This window comes from Calliphora vicina, chromosome 2, assembly GCF_958450345.1.
Source record: "Calliphora vicina chromosome 2, idCalVici1.1, whole genome shotgun sequence".
NCBI classification, from domain to species: domain Eukaryota; kingdom Metazoa; phylum Arthropoda; class Insecta; order Diptera; family Calliphoridae; genus Calliphora; species Calliphora vicina.
In genome coordinates this window covers 115,655,742-115,668,458 of record NC_088781.1, presented here as the reverse complement: position 1 = coordinate 115,668,458, position 12,717 = coordinate 115,655,742, and the positions used below count along the sequence as shown (strand labels likewise).

The 12,717-nt window shown below is 30.8% G+C and overlaps 3 protein-coding genes across 3 annotated transcripts; 1 reads left to right on the top strand and 2 right to left on the bottom strand.

The window, feature by feature from the left end:
- The first annotated feature begins 635 nt into the window (after nt 1-635).
- Nucleotides 636-9,033, top strand: LOC135950165 (calcium load-activated calcium channel). Its single transcript, XM_065499692.1, has 4 exons — nt 636-794; nt 858-935; nt 8,482-8,656; nt 8,723-9,033. The coding sequence occupies exons 1-4, from the start codon at nt 734-736 to the stop codon at nt 8,955-8,957; spliced, it is 549 nt and encodes a 182-aa protein (XP_065355764.1). The 5' UTR covers nt 636-733; the 3' UTR covers nt 8,958-9,033.
- LOC135951523 (putative uncharacterized protein DDB_G0282499) lies at nt 1,763-5,442 on the bottom strand. Its single transcript, XM_065501186.1, has 4 exons — nt 5,372-5,442; nt 5,230-5,292; nt 4,032-4,194; nt 1,763-3,958 (listed from the first exon to the last, which is right to left on the bottom strand). Exons 1-4 carry the CDS (start codon nt 5,440-5,442, stop codon nt 1,820-1,822), a joined length of 2,436 nt encoding a protein of 811 aa, XP_065357258.1. The 3' UTR covers nt 1,763-1,819.
- LOC135950164 (FAD-dependent oxidoreductase domain-containing protein 1-like) lies at nt 8,981-12,629 on the bottom strand. Its single transcript, XM_065499691.1, has 4 exons — nt 12,051-12,629; nt 11,812-11,962; nt 11,544-11,693; nt 8,981-9,995 (listed from the first exon to the last, which is right to left on the bottom strand). The coding sequence occupies exons 1-4, from the start codon at nt 12,471-12,473 to the stop codon at nt 9,157-9,159; spliced, it is 1,563 nt and encodes a 520-aa protein (XP_065355763.1). The 5' UTR covers nt 12,474-12,629; the 3' UTR covers nt 8,981-9,156.
- Nucleotides 12,630-12,717: the final 88 nt, after the last annotated feature.

The window sequence follows — 12,717 nt, the reverse complement described above, 5'->3', positions numbered from 1 at the left end:
CTAGTCATATATACCTGATCAATGATAAAATGCATTCTATGTAGGGATCAATCTACTGCAATTTTCAGATATTATTATTGCCATCAACTTGTCCTGAAAACATAACAAATTGGCAAAAACATCGAAGGCTAGTTCCCAAGATAGTGAACTTGCATTTATTTGTCTGATCGAAAGCACTGAATAGCGTTATGAACTGTACACTAATTGCCTTAAGCCGTCAACGGCTGAAGTCTTCTTCAGTCTGAGATATTTCCAATATACAAAATTGTAATGCTATTACAAATGTACTTACAAATTTGTGGCGTCAATATTATTGCAAAATAAAATAAAAATATATTGTGGCTGATTTAGAAATTGAAAGACTCTGCGACCATTCGTATTATCTAAGGACTTGAACTTTTCATTTTAATTCTTTGCATTAATCGCTAACATAAAATATTTTAACGAAATATTGAATGTTGTACTAAAAAATAAATGTTTAGTAATTTGTGTCAACCATTTATAGCGTTTTGGATAAAAAAAAAATATTACCAACACTGGTTAGACAATCACTGTTCTGCCGTAATACAACCCTGTTTTTTTTAGTACAGACTACTTTCACAGGTACCCAAGGTACCCATGGTTTAAAGTAACTGTTCATAAATCATTTGACAGTTCTCATACGTGCCCTTAAATAAATTTTTTTTCGTTCGTTGGACGTGGTAGTTCTTTTTAGAAATTTTCTTAGCTAATTATGTGGGGTGATACTATTCTAATTGTTTTTATTTCTATTTGCACCGCTTTATTGGGTGAAGGTATGTCTATTTCGGCTATTTTAGGTAATTTGGTTTATTGTTTTATTCATGCATAATTTTCAGGTCTGACATGGCTCCTGGTGTATCGCACAGATAAATATCAAAAACTAAAGGGTGAAGTGGAAAAGCAAAGTAAAAAATGTAAGTAACTATTTTATATGCCAGTGTTATATGCACTTGACCTAAATTTTAAAATAGATTGCTTTAACGTAATAATGGAGATAGAAATCTAGTTTGACCCGCATACAAAGTGTACTTAATAGGTTTTCAAGATAATTGCCGGCGTTTTTTAAAGGATTGATGTTTATGACTAGGAATACAAAATCAAAGTATTCTAACTGGAAATTTTTTCAATATATTTCTGATTTGATTTTATCTTTTCGATATCACGCTCTGCTTCCCTTGACTCTAAGCAATCGCTATCCCTAAAATACCCATTCAGCTGCTCTAGGGTTCTATAGTTGAAACAAAAACTCGACATTCCGAACTTTAAATTTTTTAAAATCATTGAATAGTTTTTCTACTTTCTATTTATGAAAAGTCTACTTTTCAACCTAGTTTAATGTAATAAATTTATGGTTTGCTGGATTTATTGATTAGAAACCCGCATTTTATAAACATTTTACAAAAAATGAAATAAAAAATAACTTCTATCGATTTATTTAGATTTTTTTTCGACTTTATATAGTTAGTTTTTGGAATACCGTAATCGCTTATTTTACTTTTTACCGACAAAAATAGTTTTCACACATTCAGACTTTTATAGAAACGTATTCTGTTCTACTACACTTACCGGTAAACTGCAGTTTCCGGAATAATGCAGTTACTGTTACTGATATATCGTTACCGAAATAATTTAATTAGCGTTACCGTTACCTTTTAACTGTCTCGAATCGGTAGCCAACCTTATTCAATATATATAATATGTATAAAAATTATCATAAATTTTTCAAAGCAAATTTATTTATTTAAAAATCAATTCAATAAAAGTTAATAATAAAAATCATAATTAATATCTCATTTCGTTAAGTGGCTTTCGCTTCAGCCTCTGTGCTTGATGAAAAATCAAAGTCACTTTCACTTGAAGCAGCTGTATTTCCTGTAACGGCTTTAGCTGTAGTTGGAGCTCCTTTATCTGCTCCGGCACTTTCATCAGTTTCGCTGCTATCGACAAAATTAACACGTTTCTTTTTCTTTTGTGCATCATTCTTGTCTGCTGTAGATAAAATTGATGTTGGTTTTGTAACTTTAGTAGAAGGTGACGGCGTAACTTCTTCAGTTGAAATTTCAGGTTCAGCAGCAATAGGTTCTGTCTCTGTTATGGGTTGTTGCTGTACAGCGTTGGCGTTTACTGGTGCATCATTTGAAGTATCTTCTTGTTGCGTTGTTTCGTAATTATTGTAAGCTGTGTTTTCTACTGTGGCTGAGGATGTTGTTGGATCTTGTTCATAAGTTTGATTATAATCATAAATCTCTTGTTGCTGATATTGCTGATCATAATTCTCAGTTGTATATTGTTGATCTGTGGCATATTGTTCGGCTGGTGCATTTGGATCGGGTTTATATTCACCGGTTGTTTCATCATAAATATAGCCTGGATAAGAGTACTGTGTGGGATCGTAATTGGTGTAATCATATTGTTGCTGTTGTTGACTGTCATCGATTGCAGTATTTTCTACATTTTCATAGTTATTGTAATCTGCTACTGCATTGGCGGTCTCATCAGGCGTTTGGTTATTGTTATATTCATTGTATGCTATAGTTTGTTCATAGTTTTGAGAAACTGGATTATTTTCACTCTCACGATTTTCCGCTAAAGTGGTAGTATCATTTGATGTATTATTATCTGCCACTTTATCTTGTTTTAAGGTGGTTTCATCTAAAGTAATATTGACATTTTCATTATTTTCGGCTTGTGTTACCAGATTTTCCAATAACATGGGAACTACATTGGAATTTTCTGAATTTGGAACCTCATTGGTTTCTAAAGGTGATAACAATTCACCATATATTGCATTCTCAATATTTTCAATTGAAACTGGTGTTGTGGAAGAGTTTGATTGTATATCAGCCGGTGCCAAAGTTGCATTTGCAATATTCGTCTGTTCGTTTGGTGCAGGTTGACTATTACCAAAGTTTGTATTGTTAGATGTTAAAGTTTCATTTAAGGAATTTGTTGGCTTTAACTCTATGGAAGTTGAGGGTTTGTTCATTAGTTTTGGTACAGCTACATCTTGAGGTTTATGTTCATTAACTGCATTGAAAGCTGGACTTTTAATTTCATTTCTAATTTCTGGCGATATTTCATTAACAGTATTAATATTTTGTTTATTGTTTTGTGGAGCGTTTGTTGAATTATTATTAATTTGTTGGGTAGATGTTAAGGAAGTTCCATTTGTATGTTGTGAAGGTTTTTGTAGAACCTGGAAATTCATATTAAGCTGACGAGCATCATTGCTATTCCTTATATTATTAGTTGTGGTAGTTGTATTTGTGGTTCGGGGAATTTCTTTTAAATTGTGCGGTATTTGTGGCCTCATACTGACATTTGGTATTTCCTCAAATGTTGAAGAGCTGTTGGTAGTTGATATGTTTGTAGGCTCTTTAAATTCTGCAAGCTGTTTATCATTTGCTAACAAATTAGTTACAGGAGAAAGAGTCATATTGGAATTAATTATGGAACTAGCATTACTATTCTCTGGGCTTTCCTGTTTTATGTAATTATTGTTGTTTGGTACAACCACATTATTACTGATGATCTCATGATTAGAAGGATATTGGTATGGTTGTTGATTTTGTATTGAAGGCGCAGTATTTAGATTTCTAAAATCGATATAATCATTTCTTTCCGCTCTATCAAAATTAGCCAGTGTTGGCATTTCCATAGTTGCTAAGGGCATATTTTCCGTTTGCGATCTTAAAAATTGTTGCTTTTCAACAGTTGGTATTGTAACATAACTTTGATTTGTAGTGGACATTAATAGTGGATGAGCGTCTTTATTTACTTCGTAATTGTATTCTTCCCTAACTGTTGGTTGAGCTGTTGGCACCATCGATTGTCCTGATGTTGAGGGCATCATTGGTGTAAGGGGAGTTACCGAGTTTTGTATACACCTTCTTGTTTGTGAATGCACCAGTTTTGCAAAATACATTTCATATTGTAGCTGTGAGTTAATGTTGAAAAATGTTTTGTTATTTTTTAGGAAATTTCATTATACAAATTTAAAAAATTCTTACTTTCATCATCTTTAGTCTTTCGCTTCTAGCATTCATTGCTTCAGTTTGTTGTTCAATACGTTCCAACATCTGTACTAATTGTTTATTGCGTTCGTTCCTACGCTGTTGTTCTTCCAAAAATGTTTGATATTTTTGTCTAGCCTTTGAGCGTACTGTCTTATCGCTAAACGAAAGAAGCAAGATTTTTTATACAAAGTAAAATAAAAAACACTAGACCGATTATACAAATGTTTCTAAGGCTATATGGTTCATCAACCAAAAAATAACATTAAAATTATTTCATTCAGTGGTAACAGTCTGAACAAGAAGTAAGGTTATTCCACATAAAGCAAATATTTAAATTGTTAACTATTAGCACTCATTAGTTTTACTCGAAATACATTATTAGAATGTGCTATATTCGGCTGTTCCGAATCTTACTACCCTTCACCAAATTATACCTTAAAATACAAATTTTAAACACTTTTAATTATTTTTTTCAAAATTATAAATAAAATTTTTCTTTTTTCAAAATTTAAAAATTTTTTTTTTTTTCGAAATTGTTAAAAGAAATTCGGGTTAAAAAATATTTTTCCCGATTTTGATCCATTGTAGTTCCAAATTACTACAGCCTTGTATACATCGTTGCAATGGACTTTGAAATATCTATCATTAGAAAAATAGGCCAAAAATCGAGGTTGTCCCGGTTTTTTTCCTTATATCTCAACCATTTGTGGGCCGATTTTCTTGATTTTAACTAGCAACCGAGCTGGTATATTGGTGTATCAATCATGTACGTAAGTTATTTTGCGGCTTTGGAAAGTTGATTTCAACATACAGACGCCTATTATGACTTCGCTATATATAAGGATAGCAAATGAAAAATGTGGAAATTACAAAAGGAATGTCAAACTTATATATACTATTACCGCTCACTCATGGTGAAGGGTATAGAAAAGAAGATAATTTCATACAATTGATTTATTTTGGGACACTGTAGTGACATTTATTTAGGCTCGAAAAAGTAATGCATTGAAATTAAAAACATTAAAAACTGTCCCTGAATAAACTGATACTACATAAACTTCAATTCAAACTGTTTTCATTATCTGTAACCATGACCCTCTTTATTACGTAAATTGTTATCTAAAGCTATGTGATATATAGATTTGATATAAATTAATAATATATCTATTTTTAATTATTTGTAAATACTTACTGCTCATCGCGTTTTTGTAATATTTTATCTAATTTATGCTCCAATTGTTGACGTGATATTTCACTATAATGCGGAATAGAGAAAGAATGCAAACTTTAATATATATTTCACTTAATTAATTAATAAACTATGTTACACAAACCTTCTTTGTAATTTATCTTGCAATAATTCCACTTGTAATTTATAATTATCCAATTCTGATTGAGGAAACATTTCACTTTACAGATTTTCAATTTAAACAACAAAATTTAACAACAATCTATCCCATGTAATGTAGTAGCATCCACAAAGTTGCAATAATATCTAACAAACTTTGAGTGATAATTGAAAAATAAAGTGTATTCGCTTTGAAACTTTCGCTTTTGTACTTTTCGTTAGCTGTACTTTATCCTTGGACTTAATTCAATGAAATGTACTCTTTAGAAATTTCATTATGTTTTACTAATGCGACAAAACTTTTCTATTGGCTTTTCTCGAATTACTTATACAAGTAGTTTGTTATTTTTTTATACATTATACAAATTCGGTTGTCCTGGCAACCACATTATGTATTTGTGACGTACGGTTGTGTTAAGGGTATTCTAGAAATCAGGATTTAAAATAAGTTTTTAAAATCACCCTATTGGGAAAAACAAATGCCAATTCTAAGACTGTAACTTCATCATTATAATATTTAGTTAAAAATTATTATCTAAAATATCTTTACTTAATTATGGTTATAATAGTTTCATAAATGTTTGTATTTGTTGAAGAGTTTTTTTCATTGCCCTTTATTAACCTTGTTAATGGAATATTTGACCCTGAATTTTTTTTTAATATAGCTTATATCTAAGTCAGTGTATACCCCTTTAATTTATTTATTTCGTCATTTATATTATTAGTGGCAATTTTTAACATTTCCTTTTATTATTTATTGTATAGTCTAAGTTTTGTGGCATTTGTTATTTTTGCCACTGCATAAATGTGCACATATATTATCGCATTATGTTTTCCATATAAAACCAGGTTTAATTTTTTTTCCAATTGGACTAGGTCACTGTGAAATGCGTTTATATTTTGTAGAAGAAAGCTATTCAAAACATATTTTTAAGGGTTGCATGATCAGGAATGTGGTTTGTAAATAGTCCTTTGTATGTTAAGTATAAAAAGTGAAAGCCTTTTTATATGGTTGTCTTCATTAATGAGAATAATGGGAGTGTTTTCGTTTCCAAATATGCGACATAAGTAAGTTTGTTTTTTAACAACATAAATAGTTCTTAACGGGAGAAGTGTTATACATACATATTTGTTTTAAAGTTTTATTAAACGTTATAAATTGAGTAGAAACAATTTTGTATATAGGTATAGGATTCATTTATTAGTACATCAAATGAATTATATATAAATGATATCAATAATCAATTAAATGAATATTTTGAATGTAAAGATCTTGGAAATGTATCTCGTATTTAGGCATCCAAATAAATCAAAATTCTAATGGAGATTTTCTCCTTCATCAAGAAGGCAAGATAAATAATTTATAACCGATTATGGCCAATAAAAAAAATAAATTAATAGAAGAAATTAAACTAGAAGATGGAAAGCTGAGTTCAATTCCCATGGATCCAGAGTTTATTAAGATAACTCATAATGAAAATATGCTACCAAATATGGAAAATTATAGATCAATTATTGGTATATTACTTCATCTTTCTATAACTTCAAGGCCAAATATAGACTCAGCTGTTTCGATATTGTGTAGAAGAGTTGAAACCCCCAGAAAGTGTGATTGGGAAGCGTCAATTCATAAGCGGTTAATTATTAAGGCAAATTCAGATCTTAAATTAAAATGTTATACTGATGCTACTTGGGCTGGATAGAAAATCAACTAGAGGCTTTATATTTTTATTGGGCTTAAATGCTATTTCTTGGTCATCTAAAAAGCAGTCAACAATTGCATTGTCGTCCACTGAAGCAGAATTTATAGCAGCTTCGTTTGCTTCTCAAGAATTACTATGGATTAAACAATTGCTTGAAGATATGTCAATTTCTGTTTCTACACCAATTCCTAAGAATGAAGATAACCAGATCTGTATTAAAATAATTGAATCTGCAAAATTTAGTGCTAGAACGAAACACATTAACGTAAAATATCATCCCATCAAAAACCTTCATGAAACTGGAGTTATTCAAGTACTATATTGTACTACAGATCAACAGTTAACAGATTTTCTTACAAAAGCTTTACCACTGCCAAAATTTCAAATGTTAATTAAAAATATATTTTGTTGAGAGGGGATGTTAGATAAAATTGTTTACTTATCAACAAAAATACTTTGTTAATTTAATTTTAGTAACATTTGAATTTTAAATAATTGTTATAACGTTTTATAATTAAAAATTTGTTTAACATTTGAATTTTAAATAATTGTTATAACGTTGTATTTTGGTTGTTGTATTTTATTGAGTTCCAATACTTGTTGTACAAGTTATTATCGAATTTAGATATTTTGAGTTTTTGTATACAAAATCGATTTTTTGTCAGAAATGTGAGTGATCACAGATCGAGCTCCTTTTCATGATTAAACGCTTATTGGCCAAGTTATTATCGAATTTATATATTTTAAGTTTTTATATAAAAAATCGATTTTTGTTCAGAAATATGAGTGATCACAGATTTGGCTTTTTTTCTTGATTTTATATATAAAATTTATTTTTGTTCAGAAATATGAGTGATCACAGATCGAGATCCTTTTCTTGATTAAACGCATATTGGCCAAGTTATCGAATTTAGATATTTTGAGTTTTTATATAAAAATCGATTTTTTGTCAGAAATATGAGTGATCACAGATCAAAAATGTAACATTCGGCCTAATCCTAAACTTTTCTAATATACATACTAACAGTTTCCAAAATAATTTATTTGCATTGATTTTATAGCATGTTCATCAAATTTTTAGACGCCCTATAAAACCACACTCATGGTTGACTTTTTCAAAAAGGGATGTAGATTATATACTTTTTTCTTCTATTAGGTTAGTTGCAAACCAAAATCTACAACTAATATTTCATACCGTTTAGTGTAAAGAGTTTTTAATAAATAATATGTTATCTACACAAGTTTGCAACGTTCTAATTGTTTACATAAAGTGTTAGACATGTAAAGATACTTGAATATCCCACAAAGATAAGATTATATAAATAAATTATTATAAACATATTATAAACTTAATAAAATAATTAAATATATCTGTGTTATTTTCTAATTTTAGTGGAACGTAGAAAAGAAATTCATGGCGAATCTTTGGATAAATCGCAAAAAAAGAAAATCGAACGAGATGAGGAAAAATTGAAAAACAATAACAGAGATTTATCGTTGGTAAAAATGAAATCCATGTTTGCAACTGGTTTTGCTTTCACAGCCCTATTGAGTATGTTCAATAGCATGTAAGTTCAAAAGTAGTTTACTAATTAATTTGGTATTTGTATTAATAGATTTTTTATTTGTTTTAGTTTTGATGGACGTGTTGTAGCTCAATTACCCTTTACGCCCATCTCCTGGATTCAAGGTCTTAGTCATCGCAATTTATCGGGTGATGACTTTACGGATTGCTCCTTTATCTTTTTGTACATTTTATGCACAATGTCTATTAGACAAAATATACAAAAAATGTTAGGTTTTGCACCTTCCCGGGCAGCCAGCAAACAAGGCGGTGGCTTATTTGGACCACCAGGTCAATTTAAATAATTAAAACAAATACATATTGTAAATTTAATTTTAAATAAAAATTTTATGTTTATTAATTGAACATTATTTATAAAAAGATCTGCGTTAAAATTTATTTTTTAAATTATTTACAAAATAACAACAAATATTTTTCTAAAATATTTTAAATTATACTATAAGTAGCCTTTAAGCTTAAATTGTTTGATAGTGTTGGTAGTTGCTAAACAATATTCGATTCAAACATGGGACGATCCACAATAATACGATCAAAGCCCAAACGTGACAAATCAATGGTGCGGAATTCACCATCAATAATCAATTCTGAAATGGCTCTACCAACAGCAGGTGTTTGTTGAATTCCATGGCCACTAAAACCAGTGGCTATCAATAGATTATTATAGTATGGATGGGCACCAATAATACCATTCTCGTCAAATACATTGTATTCATAGAAACCAGCCCAACTGTTTACCACCTTGGCCGACTCAAAAGCCTGACAACGATTTGCTAAGCTTGGCCAAATTTCATTTTCGAAAAATGCATGATCTACATCCAAATTATCCACCGAAGGCTCTTGTTCTAAGGTAGGACTACGGCCACACAAATAATTGCCGCCCAAACCATCACGACGGAAGTACGTACCATCAGGATCCACCGTTAGTGGTGTAGCCAATCCAGGACAGTTGCTACCTTGAGAATTTATCACATAAACAAAACGTTTTCTGGGCTCCACCGGCAAAGGAACACTTAACATTCCAGGACCCATGCCAATGCGTGCCAAACGTGCTATTTCACCCGAAAATGCTCCAGCCGCCAGTACACAAATGGCAAATTTAATAGTCCGCTTCTCTCCATTTGGCATTTTCACCACTAGCTTGTCTAAACCTTGATAATCTCCCGTGTTGTTTCCTCGAACTATGATATCTGAATGTTGTTTAAATTCAAATCCTACAACTTCACCATTAACGAAATGTGCGCCATATTCCTGAGCACGCTTTTTAAAGCCCATCAAGAGAGCCCAGGGATCAAACCAACCTTCGCGTTCTAAGCCATGACAACCTAAAAGAAAATTAAGAAATTTTGTAATGTGGCTGAAACTGAACCGAATCTATAATTCAGAATAATCGAAAACTTTTATTTTAATTTATTTTTCTTCATATTTCATCTCTGCATCTCCACTTTTCATTGTTTTAATTTAATTTTGAGAATAAAAATGTGAAGATACATTTTTTGGAAAAAAAAGGTTAAAAATGTCGGTCTGGTAGTCGGAGAGGTCTTTGCAATGCCAATCATTGTACATTGCCAATCATTGTACATCGAGATATAGAGGTCAAACATTTTTAAGAACAAATAAGAGTGCTATATTCGGCTTTGCCAAACATAAATATCTCAGCCATTTGTGGTTCGATTTTCTCGGTTTTAAATAGCAACCGAGCCAGGTTGAGATATAATAAGCAAGCGACGACTACTTCTATTTTTTTACCAAACATTTTTTTCACCAACAATTTTTTTTAATCTAAAATTTTCATTCACAAAAATTTTTGGTTTTTACCCTATATTATGATGGATGTGGAAATTGGATTTCAGACAGATGGACATGGCTATATCTACTACACTATAACGATCGAGAATATATGTATATCGTCGCTAAGAGGTACGTGTAATTATTAAAATACTCACCAAAGTTTTCGAATACCTCTATTGGTTTAGATCAAAAAATAATTGAAAGCAATATTTTTTCAGGTAATAATCAAATCTGTCTTAGATAAAATCAATATTTTTCAGGTAATTATCTAATCTGTCTTAGATAAAAGCCGCTTAAAATTTGGAATTGTCCTTGTAAAGTTTCAAATAAGATTAGAATCCATGATTTTTCGCATTATTTGATACTAATTTGAACACCAAATCACTTAGTAAAGGAACTAACCCTAATGAATTTCGATAAAAATCGCATCATTGCCTACTATATATCTACAACAAGTAGATATCGGGCATCCTAATACGGACCCGTAAAATATTTTGGCATTAAAGGTGTAATAATTGGTTAGTGTACGCTCACGAATAATGGGACGTACAATTATCGCTTTAATTACATTATTCACTCCCAATATAATACGGATAGTATCAATTGATCGTAATTCGATATTAATTTTAAAATGATTTTCCAAACAAAATTGGAATAAAATATTTCGTGCAAATGGTCTTACAACTCTATGACGAACTAAAATTTATTTTTTTTTACGTAAATTGCTAGAAGATGTTTGCTCTCCTGAAAAGTTCTTAAAAAACACTTCGCTGCTTTTGTATGCGCAGCGACGATATAATTTATGTGGTGAAAATTACATACGGAACGAAAAATTTATAGACAAATTGGATCTACTTTAATGGAGTATGTGGAAAAAATATTTATGATTTTAAAGAAAAATTAAAAAATATAAATAAAAAAAGTTAAGTTTTGAGGAGTTTCCAAGCCATGAGGCGTTTCTATATGCTTTTTAAAAATAAAAATATGCTGAAATTTAATTTTCAAGTAATACGCATCGATCGAATTATTTAAAAAAATTTAAATGCCGCTGATCAGTTACATATTTAAATCTACAAACTTACCTAAAACAACGCCCTCAGTATTCATCCAAGGAAATTTACTTTTAAGTTGAGTAGCATTTAATAATTCATTACGAGCACCCAATTCGTTTTGTAATTTTGAATTTCGCATTAAAGTCTCTGCGCCTTCCTCAGATGCAAGTACGAGATAACCTAAAGGTAACAAATTTGCAAATAAAATTATATAGTAAAGGTACTATAATATAATTATGTATAATCAAAAACTAAACAATGAATTGAAGTAGTCTGCCAATAATGACAACGCACTTACCATGGGGTGTAAAATTTAATTCACAATCACCTAAACGCTCTTTCGATTCCCGTATAAAATCAGCACCATACAATGACATTTGAATATTTTCCGGCAATGAAAATTGTTGGCGTAATCCACCTACAGATAACACCGTAGAGGCACGTTCGTACTAAATATATATTATTAAAGCAAAAACAAATAAACACTTGAGAATAACAAAATTGATAAACAATCATAATACTATAAATCAACCCTACCGTAGGATCACGTTCCACCACAACGACATTTAAGCCCTCTCTAGCCTTTTCTTTCAGCCAATAAGCAACAGAAGATCCCACACCTCCGCCACCAATAACTACCACATCACAATGTGTTTGAAAGAGATCATCGGATGCTCCTGCACCCTGTGTTCCTTGGAAACGTTTTAGTTTCTCACTTAAATCCTCTGTTTCTGCTCCCGTGGAGTCTTGTCCTTCGTTTGTCTTGCTGCTGGCATTCGATTTAAAGAAATTTGTTACTTTTTTCATATCATTCTTTAAAATATTCAAAGATCTCTTTACGGGATGATTATCATCCTGTCCTTGGCCATCACCGCTAGCAGACGATGAGCGTGTTGATGATAAGGCGGCATAAGACCTTATTTGTCTGGATAATGGCCCTGCAACTCGTAATCTTAACATTATCGTTCAATTTAGATTATTTTAATACTAGTTTCTTTTATAATTTTAATAATTAATAAAAACTTTCGCAGATAAACTATTTTATAAAAAACTTTGTGCCAACTTGTTGTCTGCTCATCGATTCTATAACTATTACGATAAAGAAATGTTCCAGTGCAAATCTGCTCTTGTGTTTTGATTTATTTTTGATAAGAACCAGTGTTGTTGTTTCGCAATTTTCTTTATCAAATAATTAACAGTGTTG